Genomic DNA, 14,769 nt, shown 5'->3' with positions numbered 1-14,769 from the left:
CACCAAAGCAGGTGTTTGAGCATTGACTTTTAATCAAACAATAAAGTACAGATTTGCAGGGGGATTTTGCTTACCTGATCCTTATTTCAGATGCCATTTGAAGCATAATTTAAAGGAGGGGTAATCAGGGACACAGTCCAGTAAGGTGCTGAGTGATTCTGAGGTGGTGCTGAATGCTACCCATTACCGTTGCTTGCAGTGAGATTCAAAGATAATCAATCTTGGCAGGATTTGAACCATAATAAATTATGAAGATAAGATGGGTAATGGAAGAATGCAAAACGTGGAAGGTAGGTTTCAATTTCTTGACAGTGTTCAGTGTAGCTTTTGTAATTATTAACTTAACCCTAAAAGCCTGAGATAGTTGTTATTCAAATGACTCAGTCTTATTCCATATTACCTTCTAACAACAACATCTCCTAACATTTCCACAATGAGGAAAAGGAAGACAACAGATTCACCTCATTCATCCACAGATCTGAGTGAAGGGAAGGAGAAATTAAGACTGAAGCAAGAGGTTGGCCTGATTAGCGGAGTGTCATTAATCGCAGGCACCATGATAGGCTCGGGGATCTTTATGTCCCCTGAGTGGGTACTACATCGTATGGGGAGCCCTGCCAGCAGCCTGCTTATCTGGGCAGCGTGTGGTCTCCTGGCCACGTTTGGAGCCTTGTCATACGCTGAGCTTGGAACCATAATTAAAGAGTCTGGAGGAGAATATATTTACATCTTGAGGATTTTTGGTTCTTTTCCTGCTTTTCTTTTCGCCTACACTTCTGTTATCCTGGTGAGACCAGCTGGTTTGGCAGCTGTCTGTCTGAGCTTTGCTGAATACGCTGTTGCGCCGTTCTACCCAGGATGCTCATCTCCGCAGGTTGTCATCAAATGTACAGCTGCTGCCTGCATCCTGCTTTTAACTATCATCAACTGTCTCAATGTGAGGCTGGCGACGTCTATTATGAACATTTTTACAGCTGCCAAACTCTTGGCTTTGTTGGTGATTGTGGTGGGCGGATTGGTGCTGCTTGCCAACGGACAAACTCAGAGTTTTCAAAATGCTTTTCAAAACACAACTGCAGGTATCGGGGCAGTTGGAGTGGCATTTTACCAGGGACTCTGGTCCTACGATGGGTGGAACAACCTGAACTATGTAACTGAGGAACTGAAGAAGCCTGAGGTGAGTGAGGGAGCTGGGTTTTACTTACTTAATCCTGCTGCTAATATGTGTGATTCTATCTGTGATTGTGTTAAGAGGGGTAATCAAAGGATTAGAGCATTGAGGAAAGACTACTGAGATTTCCACCTGGTTTGTTCTGTCTTCTGGGGCAAGACACCTATGGTTGTGTCCAGAAAGGATAAAAATGAGTCTCTAAGCAAAATAACAGCCTACCTACAAGAAAGCACTAAAATACCCCATTGACTGGAAGAAAGCTATTAGGCAGCACTTGCGTGCTTTGGGGATGAAGTTTTGTCTTAGTGGTTAGGGGATCTCACTGTAGACACCTAGATTTAAGCAGAAAAGCACTCACTGCTATAATCCATAAAGGTGCCTTAACACCACATATTCCCTGAAAGACTTGATCCATAATGTATGCATCACAAACCCATTTATCTCTCCTCGTTGCATGGAGGGGGAACTTCTGAGCAAGCCAAGCCTCAGTGGAGAGGGAATCTAACTCTCTGAATGACCCTTGTCTTTAAACATCTACTTTTTAGGCATTGTTCTGTCCATGGTATGGGCACTGAAGTAGCTCACTTGCAACTTACATCAGCCCTCTCCGTGCCATATTACCTCTTTTCACAGATCAGACACTACAGCAGTGAACAACCCTTTTCTAGAAAGAGCTGTGTGAGTGCAGAGTGTATAGAGTTTGCTTTCTATCAGTGCAGCACACAAGATTTTACAGATTAAATGAAAATGCACAGTTAAATATTAACCTAAATGGCAGCAAAGATCCTAGGGTCATGCGGCAGCCTCTCCCACAGGACTGTAAGCACTGATATTCAGACCCTTGCAGAGTGGAGGCAACAACGTAAGGAATTGCTATATCTTGTCCTACATTGGGAATGCAAAAATTGCTGTTTCAGGTTTTTAGATGTGTACAGTTGCTCTATGAACACCCTGCTAGTTGCTTTTTTCCAGTGCTTTCAGCTGCATAGGGTGGTGTTTGTTGATTTTATTGAGCCTTAAAATGACCTGTGGTCTTCCAAGATAGCATCCTGTCACTAGAAAAAAAATTAATAATTCCTTCCTAGAGCAAATCTCCTTTGTGCTGCCCTGCTTTGATTTAGCCTGTAGAGGAATTACATGTGATGCAACACACACTGGCACTTTATCCATGTCAGTGGGATGTTCATGGGAAGGTGCAGCACATCAGTAACACACTAGTAAGAAATAAATCAATATTAAAGTAACCAAGAAGTATGCAACAGTCATCTTGGGCAGCTATGAACTAAAATATTTTTGAATAAGATTTGGGGCTTTTTTGGTTGCTTGTTTGTTTTTTAAAGACTAACTTTTGAAATGTGCAACCTTACTGTTTGCCTGACATCTTTGGGAGACGGGTGTAAAAACTGCCATGTGAATCTGGATCTAAGTCTTGTTCTGTGGAAAAGCTTAGTGAGTGAAGGAGTTTGAATGAGGGACATGGGTGGTGGCAAAGACAAAACAAACAAAAAAAGCCCAGTGCAGGCATGAACGTGCTGCACCTAACACCCTTGCCATCCCTTTTCCAGGTGACCCTTCCCAGAGCTGTGATGATTGCCATTCCTTTGGTTACATGCCTGTATTTGCTGGTAAACGTGAGCTACTTAGCAGCCATGACTCCATCTGAACTGCTGTCTTCAAGAGCTGTGGCCGTCACTTGGGGGTGAGCTCTGCATGTGGCAACACAGCCAATGCAGTCCAGTGACACATGGGTTCTCTCCTGAGTGTCAGGAGATGTAGGTGCTATTCCCAGTGGGAATGGCAGCACTGCGTTGCTCAGGCCAGGAAGACCTGTCAGGCCACGTTACAGGGAAGCATTCTGCCAGTCCCTGCTGGGGCAGTGTATAGCCTTCCCCCACTAAAGGCCAAGGCTGACCAGCCTCTTCTGGCCCATGGTCTCCAAGGTGCACCTAGGCTGCCAAGATGGGGTGCTCTGCAGCACACCCCTTACTCCCCATTCCCATTCATTCCCACTGGGAACCTGTGGCTCCCCTCCAGCTCATGTTTTTCCCCGTGGAAAACGGCCTTAAAGAGGAGGTGAAGTGCACACCAGGAGCATCTCCCCACAGACGGTGAGGAGGCAGCGAGGGTGCATATCCAGACCTGGGGACTGGGAGATGCCCCACATTTCAGATATTTCCAGAAAAATGGAGAGGACAATGTGCTGCCCCACTAATGCAGAGGCAGTGGTTTGGGAGTGAGACAGCAGCCAGCTGGGTGAATCCTGTCCACTCGGCACCTGGAAGTTAGACTGGACCGGAGTCTTTTGGTTCAGTTTCTCCATCTGTGGGGAAATGGAAAATGACACTGATCTCTACAACACCTTTGAGAAGCAGAAGTTTTATACACGGGTTGGGTAGCCTTTGGTAATTGTATCTTTAAGTTGGCTTGTGCTTTTCCAGAGTTGCACAGAAATTCTTTGTACCTTCCATCAACCTGAAATGTTTGGTGATATTAAACAGGCTCTGTGCAAGACAAGGATTTTAGGAAGAGAAGGAAGGGACTGTCATGAGAGATGTAGGCATCATTGACTTCTAACCAGATGATCTTCCACCAGAACATCCAGCCTTAGTCTAAATATTTCCAAAGGCACAGACTCTGTGATAGCCCTAAATGAGTTGTCTGGCAGAAACGATGACACAGTATACCCAGAGATTATGTTGCTGCTCATCCTCTTCCTAAAAAGTCAGCAGTGGCTTTGCTTCTGTGTGCATTTTCAAGATCTCCAGTTTGAAGATCTGACTGAGTTCTTGCTAGATGTGTTCTCTAATAGCCTTTCATGTCACTATAAGTAGGAGCATTTAAAGGTCTAGTGCTTTGTTTGAACAGGTTACAAAGCCTCACTAAGCTGCAGTGTCATGAACTTTCTCTGCACTTCCTTTCCCATCATTCGTGATTAACAAGTTATTTGTGAGCTTCCTCCTTTTTAACACATCTCCTTTTCCTGCCTAATTAACCTTTTCACCCTGAGAGTGCAATTCAGGAAGAAACGTTGAAGTAGCAACCAGAAAGCTGGGCACTCAAAAGCCTTGAGGACAGGTAGATAGCCACAAGCTGAGGAGAGTGTAATGGCTGTGGTTCCTGAGCAAGCGATGCAGTTATTCAGGTCATTAAGAAAGGATAGAGGATGATAAACAAGCCAGAGGAGGACATATCACATTTAAATACATTTGTTCTCCATATAAGAAGAAAACTGCCAGAGGGAAACATTGTTCAGTGGTGAGACATTTCGCCACAAAAGGAGCTTGTGAAACTATCCCCAGCGTTTCTTTGATGCCAGTGATTTAACAGCAACAGCAGATCTCAGTTTGCTTGTAAGAAGTTACTCACAGTAGCCCCTGTAGTTCACTTTCAGGGTCCAAACAGCAAAGCACCAATCTCATAAATGCAAAAGACACCATTGCTAAAGATTTTATTATTAATTTTGTGATATATGTTGTTTTCCCTTGAGATCTTGTGGTTATGGAGTTGCAAGATCATAGGAGATGCCCACATTCCATCATTCTGAAAAAGGGAAAAATTTTAGTTCTGGTTATTGCAAGTAGCTTAATAACTTGAAGCCTGAAGGACCATAACCCAGTTATTAAGCTTCTAAACTACATTTTTGAAATTATTGTTGTAGATAAGCTCCTGCCATGATTTTGCAAAGCCCAACTCTTGATTTTTGAACGTTTGGGATAGGTGATACTAAAAAAGAGTACACATGGCTTAAAGGCATACAGTTCAGATGGAAATATAAAGTGTTGTAAAAAACTTTTGAATTTGGGGTTTTTGCCAATTAGATGAACAGTGTGTTTGTTTGTGTATATGTGTGTACATGTATGTGATAATTACCCCAAACACCAGCATTTGTTACTCAATTAATATTCCTCATGCTGCTTCATTCCAGAAAACAAGCTTCACTTTTAGGTGAGAAGATTATCATATCTTCCAAATATTTACCTTGAACTCTATTTGTAACCCTGCTACTTCTTCTATTATGGAGAAAGCAAACCATAAATGTCTGAACATGTTGTAGAATTGGACTTCTGGAATTCAAACAATTGCTTTGGCTTAGGCCTGACTCACAGAGTAGCAGAAATACGTGCATATGGGATTGAAGGGTTAAATTCTTAGGCATATTGGGAAAGAGGTTATATTGCAGGATATTTCTTCAGGTCTGGTGGGAACAGTTTTTCTGCAGTTTCCAAGCTAATATTGTTGGCTGCAATAGCAGTATCTCCAGGATTTGCGCCACAGCATCTGTACACAAAAAAGGGGATTTTGCCTGTTGTGACAGCTTTGTATACCATTGCAATGTAGACGGATGTAGATATATATACACACCAGGCAGGAAGAAAAGTTGCCTTTTCTGGAAAAGACAAAAGTTACTAGTGACTAAATATTATGGGAACTGGAAGAAGGCTTTAAATCATAAGAAAGGCTTTGGAAAAAAATTTCAGTGAGAATAATGGAGGGAAGAATCCTGTCTGGTTCTGCGATGAGTATTTGATACATCTACGAGCTGGATGTTATGCTGTGAACTCTTTCCCACCTCAGGGACAAAGTCCTGGGCAGTTGGGCATGGCTCATCTCCCTGTCGGTGGCACTCTCTACGTTTGGTTCATCGAACGGCACGTTCTTTAGCGGAGGCCGCGTGTGCTACATTGCCGCAAGGGAAGGCCATATGGTAAGGACAAAAAAAAAGGGGTCTGGCTTGCTTTGAGCAACTTTACCTTCTTGTGACACTAAAGCAGAGAGAAAAACACTGTGTATGTTCAACTGGTAGAGTGATAGTTCTTCAGTGGTTTGTTTCTTGCTCAAAGACTTTCTTCCCCATCTTTTTCAAATGTAATGTATATGTTGTCTCCTGACTTTCTTCTTCAGCCACGTAATTTCAGAAATATACATAATTACATCTACCCTGAATTTTAAGAACAGCTTTGAAATGAACAACTGGAATACTGCTGTATTGGAGCACCTGGCACAGGCTTGGGGGGACCTAGCCAATACACCTGCCAGGAAGGGGAAACCTGGCCGTGCTTGCGCGTTGTAAGGCACCCTTGCTTGCGCTGGGAAGGTAGCCCAGCACTGGCAAGCTGCCTTTGCATGCAAAACTGACCACCCAAGCTGGTCTCAGGGGTGTTCCGGCCGTCCCGTGGGGTAGTCCAGTTCAGAAACAGCATAGGATATCTCTGCTCTTCAAGCTTCATAACAATTACAAGGTGACACTGAGCCTTACATGTCCCCTAGCTAGGGTTTTTAGTTGGTTTTGTTAGGTGGGGCCAAATCTGATAGCCCAGCAGAGGTCAGGCTGCTCAGCTCCGTGCTCCCTGGTCCAACCGGTAAGTTCAGCATGTATTCCCAATAGGCACACACACACAAACAGAAGTATACAACATATATATATGCACATACATACATACATATATATGTATATATACATATACACTCAGCAGGCCACACAGATCTACACATTGAGACACACTCAGTGCTCACACAAACACTAGCACAAACAGCACCGAGGGCCTCATCTTGTTCCCCTCTCTGGCTGATCAGGGTCTGTTAGTGGGAAATATATATATATAAACATACGTACAATGTGGGTCCCTTCAGGAGCTGGGCTCAGACATTCAGTCTGCCCAGTAGCTGCCCCTGGATCCCAGTGTCCCCAGTTGCTGGTACCTGTGCATACAAGCCCCCGAGGCCCCTGCCCCGCTCTAGCTGCTGGTACGGACCCCCTCGCTCACAGGCACACCCCCCCACACCTACCCACACTTCTTCTCCCTCTCAGTGCTTGGGCTGAGCTCCATTTGTCCTCCTCTCTTTTGAGCAGGCATGTTGTGTTCCGCCTGGACCTTTCTGCTTCTCTGGTCCTTCCTCCCCGTGCCATCTGGCATTTCTGCTCTCAGGTGCGAAAGATACCACTCTGCACCAGCTCTGCTCCTTGTACATAGGAGGGAATCTTTTATGTATATGAATGACCGGGTTGGTGGAGATGACTGGGTTGGTGGTTACTGGTTTTGGTGGTTACTGGTTCCACAGCTTCTCTTACTGATGACAGTGTCTGCTGTATCATGGCAAGCTCTGTGCTAAGCAGTTCACAGATGGTCTGAATTTGACCACACCAGACTAAGAGCTGAACGCTTGTGCCATTTCTCAGACACTCAGCTTTAGCAGAAGCTGGAAATAAAAAAAAAAAAAAAAAAAAGCCGCCTTTCTCATTAAACTTTCCCAATGAACCAAGCAATAAAGAGGCTAATGATTCTCTCCATGTTCTGGAACAAATCCTGGTTTGCTTTGTGGTTAGTTGCATAAATGTTTCAGGAGTAGTCCTTGTCTCATTTTCCAGCCAGCCCAAGAGAATTCAAGTCCCAGAGAGACGTGACGGAGGGTAGAGGAGTGGGACCACGCGCAAAATCCTGATGATGATCAGGAAAGCTCTGATTTGACTCAGCCTTGGTCTGTCACACTAGTAGTTTGAAAACCTCATCTTGCCTGTCTAAACTGAGCTTATTTGGTACAAAATCAGTGAGACACAATAAAAATATCCTTGAGGGAGGTTTCCATGTTTACACTCCTTGGAGCTGAACTGCTTTTGTATTATGCTTATTTGATGATTAAGAGTGGCTCTGCTGCAGGCAGAGCTCCCACCAGCAGCTGAGGGGGATGAGTAAGGATCTCCGAGTACATGATATGATGGTATATTGTTTTGCTTTGGCTTTCAGCCAGACATTCTGTCTATGGCTCATGTGCGATGCCTCACGCCCTCCCCTGCTCTGCTGTTTACATCCGCTATGTCTTTAATAATGATAATGTCAGGAAGCTTCACCAGTATCGTGAACTTTTTCAGGTATGTATGCGTAGTGTTTCTGTTTGCATCCCCTGTGCTCCTGGTTTTTGACATTGTTTTAGAAGTATTTTCTTCCAATATTTTTCTGAGCCTGGGCTATTGCTTTCTAACCAATATTGTGGAGGGGAGAGGGGGAGAAAGAAATTAGGATGGAACCTATTAGGAACCAGCATCTTTGCAATGCATGAACGCTTCTGTCACTATATACCTAACTGAATGTGATTCATCCCCATATTGCAATGCATCTATAATATTCAGATCATTCTAAAGTTCTCATTGTTTGTGCTGGAAAAGAAATGAATGGAAGAACTACTGAATTTATATCAATATTCTACTTTTTAATTGGAGATATGAACATCTGGGATCTGCAAGGCAGGCCTGACATTCCTGGATGATCTCACCCTAAATGTAATGCTGCCTTTTTTTTTTCCTTGCAGTTTTATAGCATGGCTTTTCTATGGCATGACTATTTCTGGTCTCCTGTATTTAAAAATCAAGAAACCAGAACTGCCAAGATCTTACAAGGTGAAGTAATAACATAAAACCTTCAAACCCTTTTCCTATATTGCCTAAATGACTAAGAGAGCATTATGAGGGACGAAAGAGCACTGAGGCTCGTTGCTTACAGGTTTAGTGTGGTTGCCCTTCCTTTTTGAATTTCATGTTTTATCTCAGTAAAGTCCACAAGAGGCAAGATAGTGTGAATATACAGCATAAGTCAAGGTTGAATTCTCTGTCTTGATAAGCTAATAATGCACTGTCCCCTCACTGTGGAAAATATATCTACCATATCCTCTTTTTTTCTAAGAGATTTAAGAGGAAAATGAAGGATGATTCTGATCAACAATGCAATCACCTGTTTATGTTCACAGAGCTTGGTCACACTCCTTAGAGGGTAGCCCAGGTGTAAGAACCTTACAGAGGACAAAAAACCTAGCCAGAATGCCCCATGTCCTTTGAGATGGCCAGGGGACAGGTTTGTTCCCCACAAAACAGCTAAGTGGGAGGAAATCAGGAGTTACCTGTTCTTCCCCCTGGTGCCATGAATGAGTTGAGCTGCAGCGCTTCCTCAGTGACTGAGGGAAATATTTTTACAGAAAAGATCCCAGGAACAGGGGACCCGTGAGACTGTGAATGCAGGACAGTGGCTTTTCCTTGAGACAAACTGAATGAACATCCTGGTTTTTATGGAGTTCCTCCAGGAGATAGATGACAGGCTGACACTGCCAGGCTGTGCGAAGCAATATCGAGTGTCCTGTGGGGCTTAGCGTGAAGAAGAGCAGTGCTCTATTAAGAATTCCAGTCACTGGCTTCTGTGACTGTCCTGAAATTAGGATGCTGGATGAGGACGTTCGTCCAATTTGTTGGCTAAATGGGCTTTAAGGAAAAGAAGTTCTGTTTCTGCAGTAGTGTTTCATACACCGTACAGAACTCCCACAGTCCTCCAGGCCAGTCCTGTGAGATGTCAGCCTGCTGCAGCCTTTGGCTTGATGGCCTAACTCCTTAACTAGAAGCAGCCCATGTCTGAAGGTTCCAGGTCAACTGACAATGTATGGCTGATGTCCTGCAGAATCTGTATGTGTGTTGCAGGTTTATATTTAAGGGAAAGATTTCCTTCGGTTTGAAAACAATCATTTTTATTAGCATTTTGCCAAAAGTGTTAGAACACAGTGGACAGGGAGCAGAGTAGAGCATCCCACTAACATAGATGAAACCAACAGCAGGTCTTCTCCATGCTCTCCCAGGTAACCATGAACAACATTTCCTTTGGTCTATACCAGTGCCCTTGTGTTGGATAAAACGCACAAAAGTAAAAAATGGAAAATTCCAGCTTGAATGTTCAGTTTTTCACCTTGTTGTGAAATTGGTTTTTCTTGTGCGTTCACTAGCCGTTGTGGGAGGATGGCTTCAAATTTAAATTTAAATGCTTTCTGACCAGACTTGCAGAAATAGCCTCTGAGATTGCCTGTCCACCTATCTGTCAACACATAAATAAACCTTTTTGCCCAAGGGTGCTAAAGTTCCGTTATGTGATTTGGACACTTTGCTGTGTATTTCGTCTACAGCTCAGCTTTTGGATGCAAGGTAGTAGGGAGAGCAAGAACAGACCTGGCACTAAAACCAGTAGTTTGCATCTTCAGGTCTAGGAGGGCAGGGAAGACCAGGGTTTAGGGTGTGTGGTAGTGGTGTAGCTCTTGCAGGGATGTTCAACCTTGGAGTAGGACTGGGCTGGGAAATGGGATGTCTGGATTAATTGAGATTTCTAGGTAATACCTCAGGCTGCAGCAGGGTTTCATCTAAAAAGCCTTCTTCAGAACCTTCAGGGTTGTTCAGGCCCACAGTGGCCCAGGATGACATGAGTCTTTACGTTGATGTTTTGCTTTCACAGGTCCCAATTATCATCCCCATAATTGTGCTGATGGCAGCTGTGTACCTGGTGGTAGCTCCCATCATTGATCAACCCCAAACTGAGATCCTCTACATCGTCCTGTTCATCTTCAGTGGCATCATTCTTTATTTCCCACTGGTTCACTTCAAACGCCACCCTCGCTTTTTACAGAGAGTCACTTTACATCTCCAGTTGCTCCTGGAAGTTGCTCCAACCACCAGGGATGCAAACTGAGATAACATCCTCCTGGCGCATGGCTGCCTGCCCTTCATGGTTTATCCCAGCACCTTGGTTTTCAAGGCTGAGAAAATATTTTTCTGTAAGGGAGAATGAGTAGAATGATAGTGTCACTAAAATGTCTAGCTGAGAGGGACTAGAGCCATTACTCCTCACATTTTGTTAAAATTTTGGGGACATTTTTTTCTCATTTTCAGCTTTGCCTTGGCAGATTACATACAGATTCCAAAGGAATGTGTGCTTTTGAATTTTCCATCCCAAGAAGAGCTGTTCATCAAAATCTTAGCTCTTATATTTCGAGGCAACAGGCAATAAAAGACTGACAATGAAATATTATTCCTAGAGAAGGCTGTGACCCTAAGCCATTCCTGGCAATGCCTTTAATTATTTCCACCTAGTTCTGCCCACTGTGACCACAGAGCTTCTCAAATAAATAAAGCATGGGCACACCGTGTTCACAACAAAAAACCTTTCCCACCCAGTTATTCACTCCGGGAGCATGCTTTTGCCTTGCCTTGCTCCTTCCAGTCCCAGGTGGTCAGTCACAACAGTCCTTTCTCTGTCTCAGTACATGGTTCCACCACTTTTCAGCCCAAATCATCCTACATCTGCCATAGAAAAACCTCTGACATGAGAAGTGCTTTAAAGCTCTGTTAGTTTACTCAGTTGAGAATGCACTTGTCATCTGGGATCCATCCATTCGTGGTGAGGACACAGGCAACATCACTTAAGTAGCGACAGTCACCCAATACCCTTCCCGTAATTCCCCCAAAGACAAATAAGTTCTCTTGTGACAAAGTGAGGAGAAAAACCCCTACATCATATGTGCCAGCAAGATACTCTCACTGTGAATTAAAGAAGCCACATACTGGGCTACATTAGGAGAAGTGTGGCCAGCAGATCAAGGAAATACTCTGTCCCTTTGGACTCAACACTGGTGAGGACACACCTGAAATACTGCATCCAATATTGGGCCCTGCTGTTCAAGGGAGAGCTGTGAAGACAACAGAGCCAGGCTCTTCTTGGTAGTGGCAACTAGGAGCAACAGCCACAAGTTGTGGTTTGAGATGTTCAGGCTGGACTTCAGGAAAATTTCTTCACCATGAGGGCAGTGCAACCTTGGAGCAGTGTGCAGGACGGTGGTGAGATCTCAGTTCTCGTACATTTTCCACCACAGCTATTTCCACCAATTTCCATGATTCTAAAGGCAGAGCACAAAAAAGTCACGGGCTGTGCTCTCACTCACACCTAGCGCACTGCAGTCGCTGTTGTTTCCCATTACCCTGAGGCTCAACCCTTTTTCTCTTGTGCTAGGGGAAAGACATTATATGCTGTTTTCTTTCTATTTGTCCAGATTGTTCCTGGATGGGACCTGTTCTGTCATAGCCTAAAAAGGTCTAGGAGTTAGTCCCTATGATGTCTTGTTGTGTCTCAAAGTACCGAATGTTACTCAGGTCAACTTTCTGTCAGCATTTCTTCTGCAGATCTGTACCCAACACTTTGTTCCTGGAACAGGGTCACTTGATCCTCCAGGCCTTTCCCAGCCCATCTCAGAGCTGTGTATCTGATTACAATCTCATTCTGCAATGCCAGCCCTTCTGTTCCTCTGAGTGGTGATACCAGCAGCTACAGAGATGCAACAACAGTCTGTTTTTCCAAGTGTTAGGTATGATAATGGGATCAGCCAGTTGCTGCTCACCTTCTAAATCCTTAGCTTAAGCAGTGTTTAGGAGGATTTCCTTCCACTGCTTTTTACTGGAGTTGTCAACAAAGGCTAAGGAAGGAATAGTTTTCCCTCCTGAATCTTAAGACAATGCAAAATTCTTGGGATGCCACTTTGTCTTCCCTCCCTGTATACCCTGATGAAGGGTGTGTACTTAAAGGACTAATGAGCTCAGGAGGTCTAGGTTAACTTCCCACCACTGCCCTAGGCTCTTCATCTGATGTCAGGCAAGCTTCTTAAAGGAGCTGCATCTCAGCTACTTATCTAAAAATGAGGATAATATTATTTCTCTGATTATAATTTTTTTGAAACAATCTCTGTTTCCTACACATATTTATGGAGCTTGCCACATGGGACTGTGCTCTTTTGAAGATCTACAGCCCATATCCAAAAAAATGGGAATTTAAAGGCTTATTTAAAGGTTAGACATGTACAATTTTTGTGGCTTTAGCCACCTATCCTTGCATACCTAAGTACAATCAGGGTTGGTATTGTCTGCACATAGTTCTTGTGGAACAGGAGGTATTGCCACTGTTTTATATCACAGGTGTACTATACTATAGAAGATGAAAAGATGAAAGGATTAAGTGGCTTGCTGGAAGTCACACAGGAAATGTATGGAAAATGTGACTGTTTCTCCCAAGGTCCAGTCAAGCATCTTATCATGTAGCCGATCCTTTCCCTCTGTGCACCTGTGACATATGAACAGTAATAATGAACACAAAAAGACTTAACACTTTGGATAAATAGCCTTTCTATGTTGCTCATTTGTGTACAGATATAGGGGAGCTGAAAAGCTGCAAGTACAGTATTTCGCACCAATCCCATTTTCTATAGAAATTATTGTAACAAGATGGTTTTTTTATTTATGTTGCCTAGGGTTTGCAAGCACAGGTGTTTATAATGCCAAAACAAGATGCTGAAAGCTCAGAGAATGCCAAGATATTTACAATAAAATGGACATTAAAATGAAGTGAGTTGACGTGGTTGTTTCTGTTTTTCATCCAAGAAAAACAATTCCATAGGAATTTTACTGCATGAACATAAACAATCAGCATCAAGCTCATCTCTCCTTGGATGGAAGGTTTAACTACATGTGTGGGTGCTTATATGTGTGTACACTCATTTTTCAAAATGATTGCTTATCTATTTCAACCGCAGCATATGCAAATCAGAATCTTTCTTTCCTTTACCAGACATTTGCAATAGACGTGTCAGGAAGAGGCAGCGTGTACTTACCGTTCATTACTACAGCACAGTGACAAACGTGATGGCGGGCAGAGGTCTATAGCTGCCGTTGTGTGTACAGGCCATGCTGTAAGATCATGTTGGTCCTGTCTGTCACCGAAGATCCAGAGCCCTGTGACCTGTGCTTAGCCCCTTCCTTCATGGGCTCTGGGAAAAACTGGACTGTTAGCATTGCCCTCAAGGTAAGCATAAGATCTATACTTCACCTCAAGACCCTGAGTATAATTGAATCCCATGCTTCAAAGCTGGAAACCTGCAACCAGCAGTTGGGAGTTTTACCTTGGTGCACAAAGCTGAATGTGTTCTGGGTCTTTTCCTGACTTCCTCAGAGGCATCAGAGATGGGCTACACCTGGGGACAGCCAAGAGTGGTCCGGTGTGTGAGAGAGTACAGAAAGTCCTCCTTTGGTGATTTTCTGATAAGCCTTGCTCGTATGCCCAAGTCGAAGTGATTGTTGTAATTTGTGGTTGAGGAGAAATTTCCCCTTGGGTGAGACAGAACAGAGTCTATAATGATTTCAGTTTTCCTCTGTTGCAGAAACACAGTTCACCTGCTTGGATCGTCTGGGTTTATCTTATTAGTTCACTGCCAGTGCAGAGGGTTTGGTGTTCAGTCTCTCCTGCTCTTTCCTGGGACATAGGGGGTAATCAAGGCCTCACTGGAGCCTCTCAGCAGTGCTAACTTGCTCTCCAGGTCATCACGCTGAGGCGGTGGTAGAGCTTCTGTTTTCAGAGATGAAATAAATACAGCCAACTCTGGGAATCAAAGACCATTTAAGTGTGGGTTGGAACTGACCTCTGGAGGCCTGTAGCCCAACTCCCTGCTTGGAGCAGGACTATTCCCCAAACTAGATTAGGTCACCTGTGACTCTGTCTTGCCATGTCTTGGAAAACACCAGGGATGGAGAGCCCACCATCTCTCTGCACTGCCCTCCTGATAAAGAAATTTTCCCGAAGTCTAGTCTGAACGTCTCAAGCCACAGCCTGTGGCTGTTGCCCTTCACTGTATCATCTGCTACTGCCAAAGAGGTTGGCTCCATCATTTTTGTAACTCTTCTTCGTGGAGTTGTAGGTTGCTATTAGATTACCTCTTATCCTTCCTTTTGCCAGACTCAACAAACCCAACTCCCTCAG

General features: G+C 44.0%; 1 protein-coding gene across 1 annotated transcript; it reads left to right on the top strand.

The window, feature by feature from the left end:
* Positions 1-427: 427 nt before the first annotated feature.
* Positions 428-10,662, top strand: LOC115351189 (b(0,+)-type amino acid transporter 1-like). The gene is made up of 6 exons (XM_030037678.1): positions 428-1,177; positions 2,737-2,870; positions 5,747-5,876; positions 7,915-8,039; positions 8,477-8,564; positions 10,429-10,662. The coding sequence occupies exons 1-6, from the start codon at positions 434-436 to the stop codon at positions 10,660-10,662; spliced, it is 1,455 nt and encodes a 484-aa protein (XP_029893538.1). The 5' UTR covers positions 428-433.
* Positions 10,663-14,769: the final 4,107 nt, after the last annotated feature.

This window comes from Aquila chrysaetos, chromosome 15, assembly GCF_900496995.4.
Source record: "Aquila chrysaetos chrysaetos chromosome 15, bAquChr1.4, whole genome shotgun sequence".
Taxonomy (NCBI): domain Eukaryota; kingdom Metazoa; phylum Chordata; class Aves; order Accipitriformes; family Accipitridae; genus Aquila; species Aquila chrysaetos.
The sequence above is the reverse complement of the archived record's forward strand: the minus strand, read 5'-3'. Positions and strand labels throughout refer to the sequence as shown.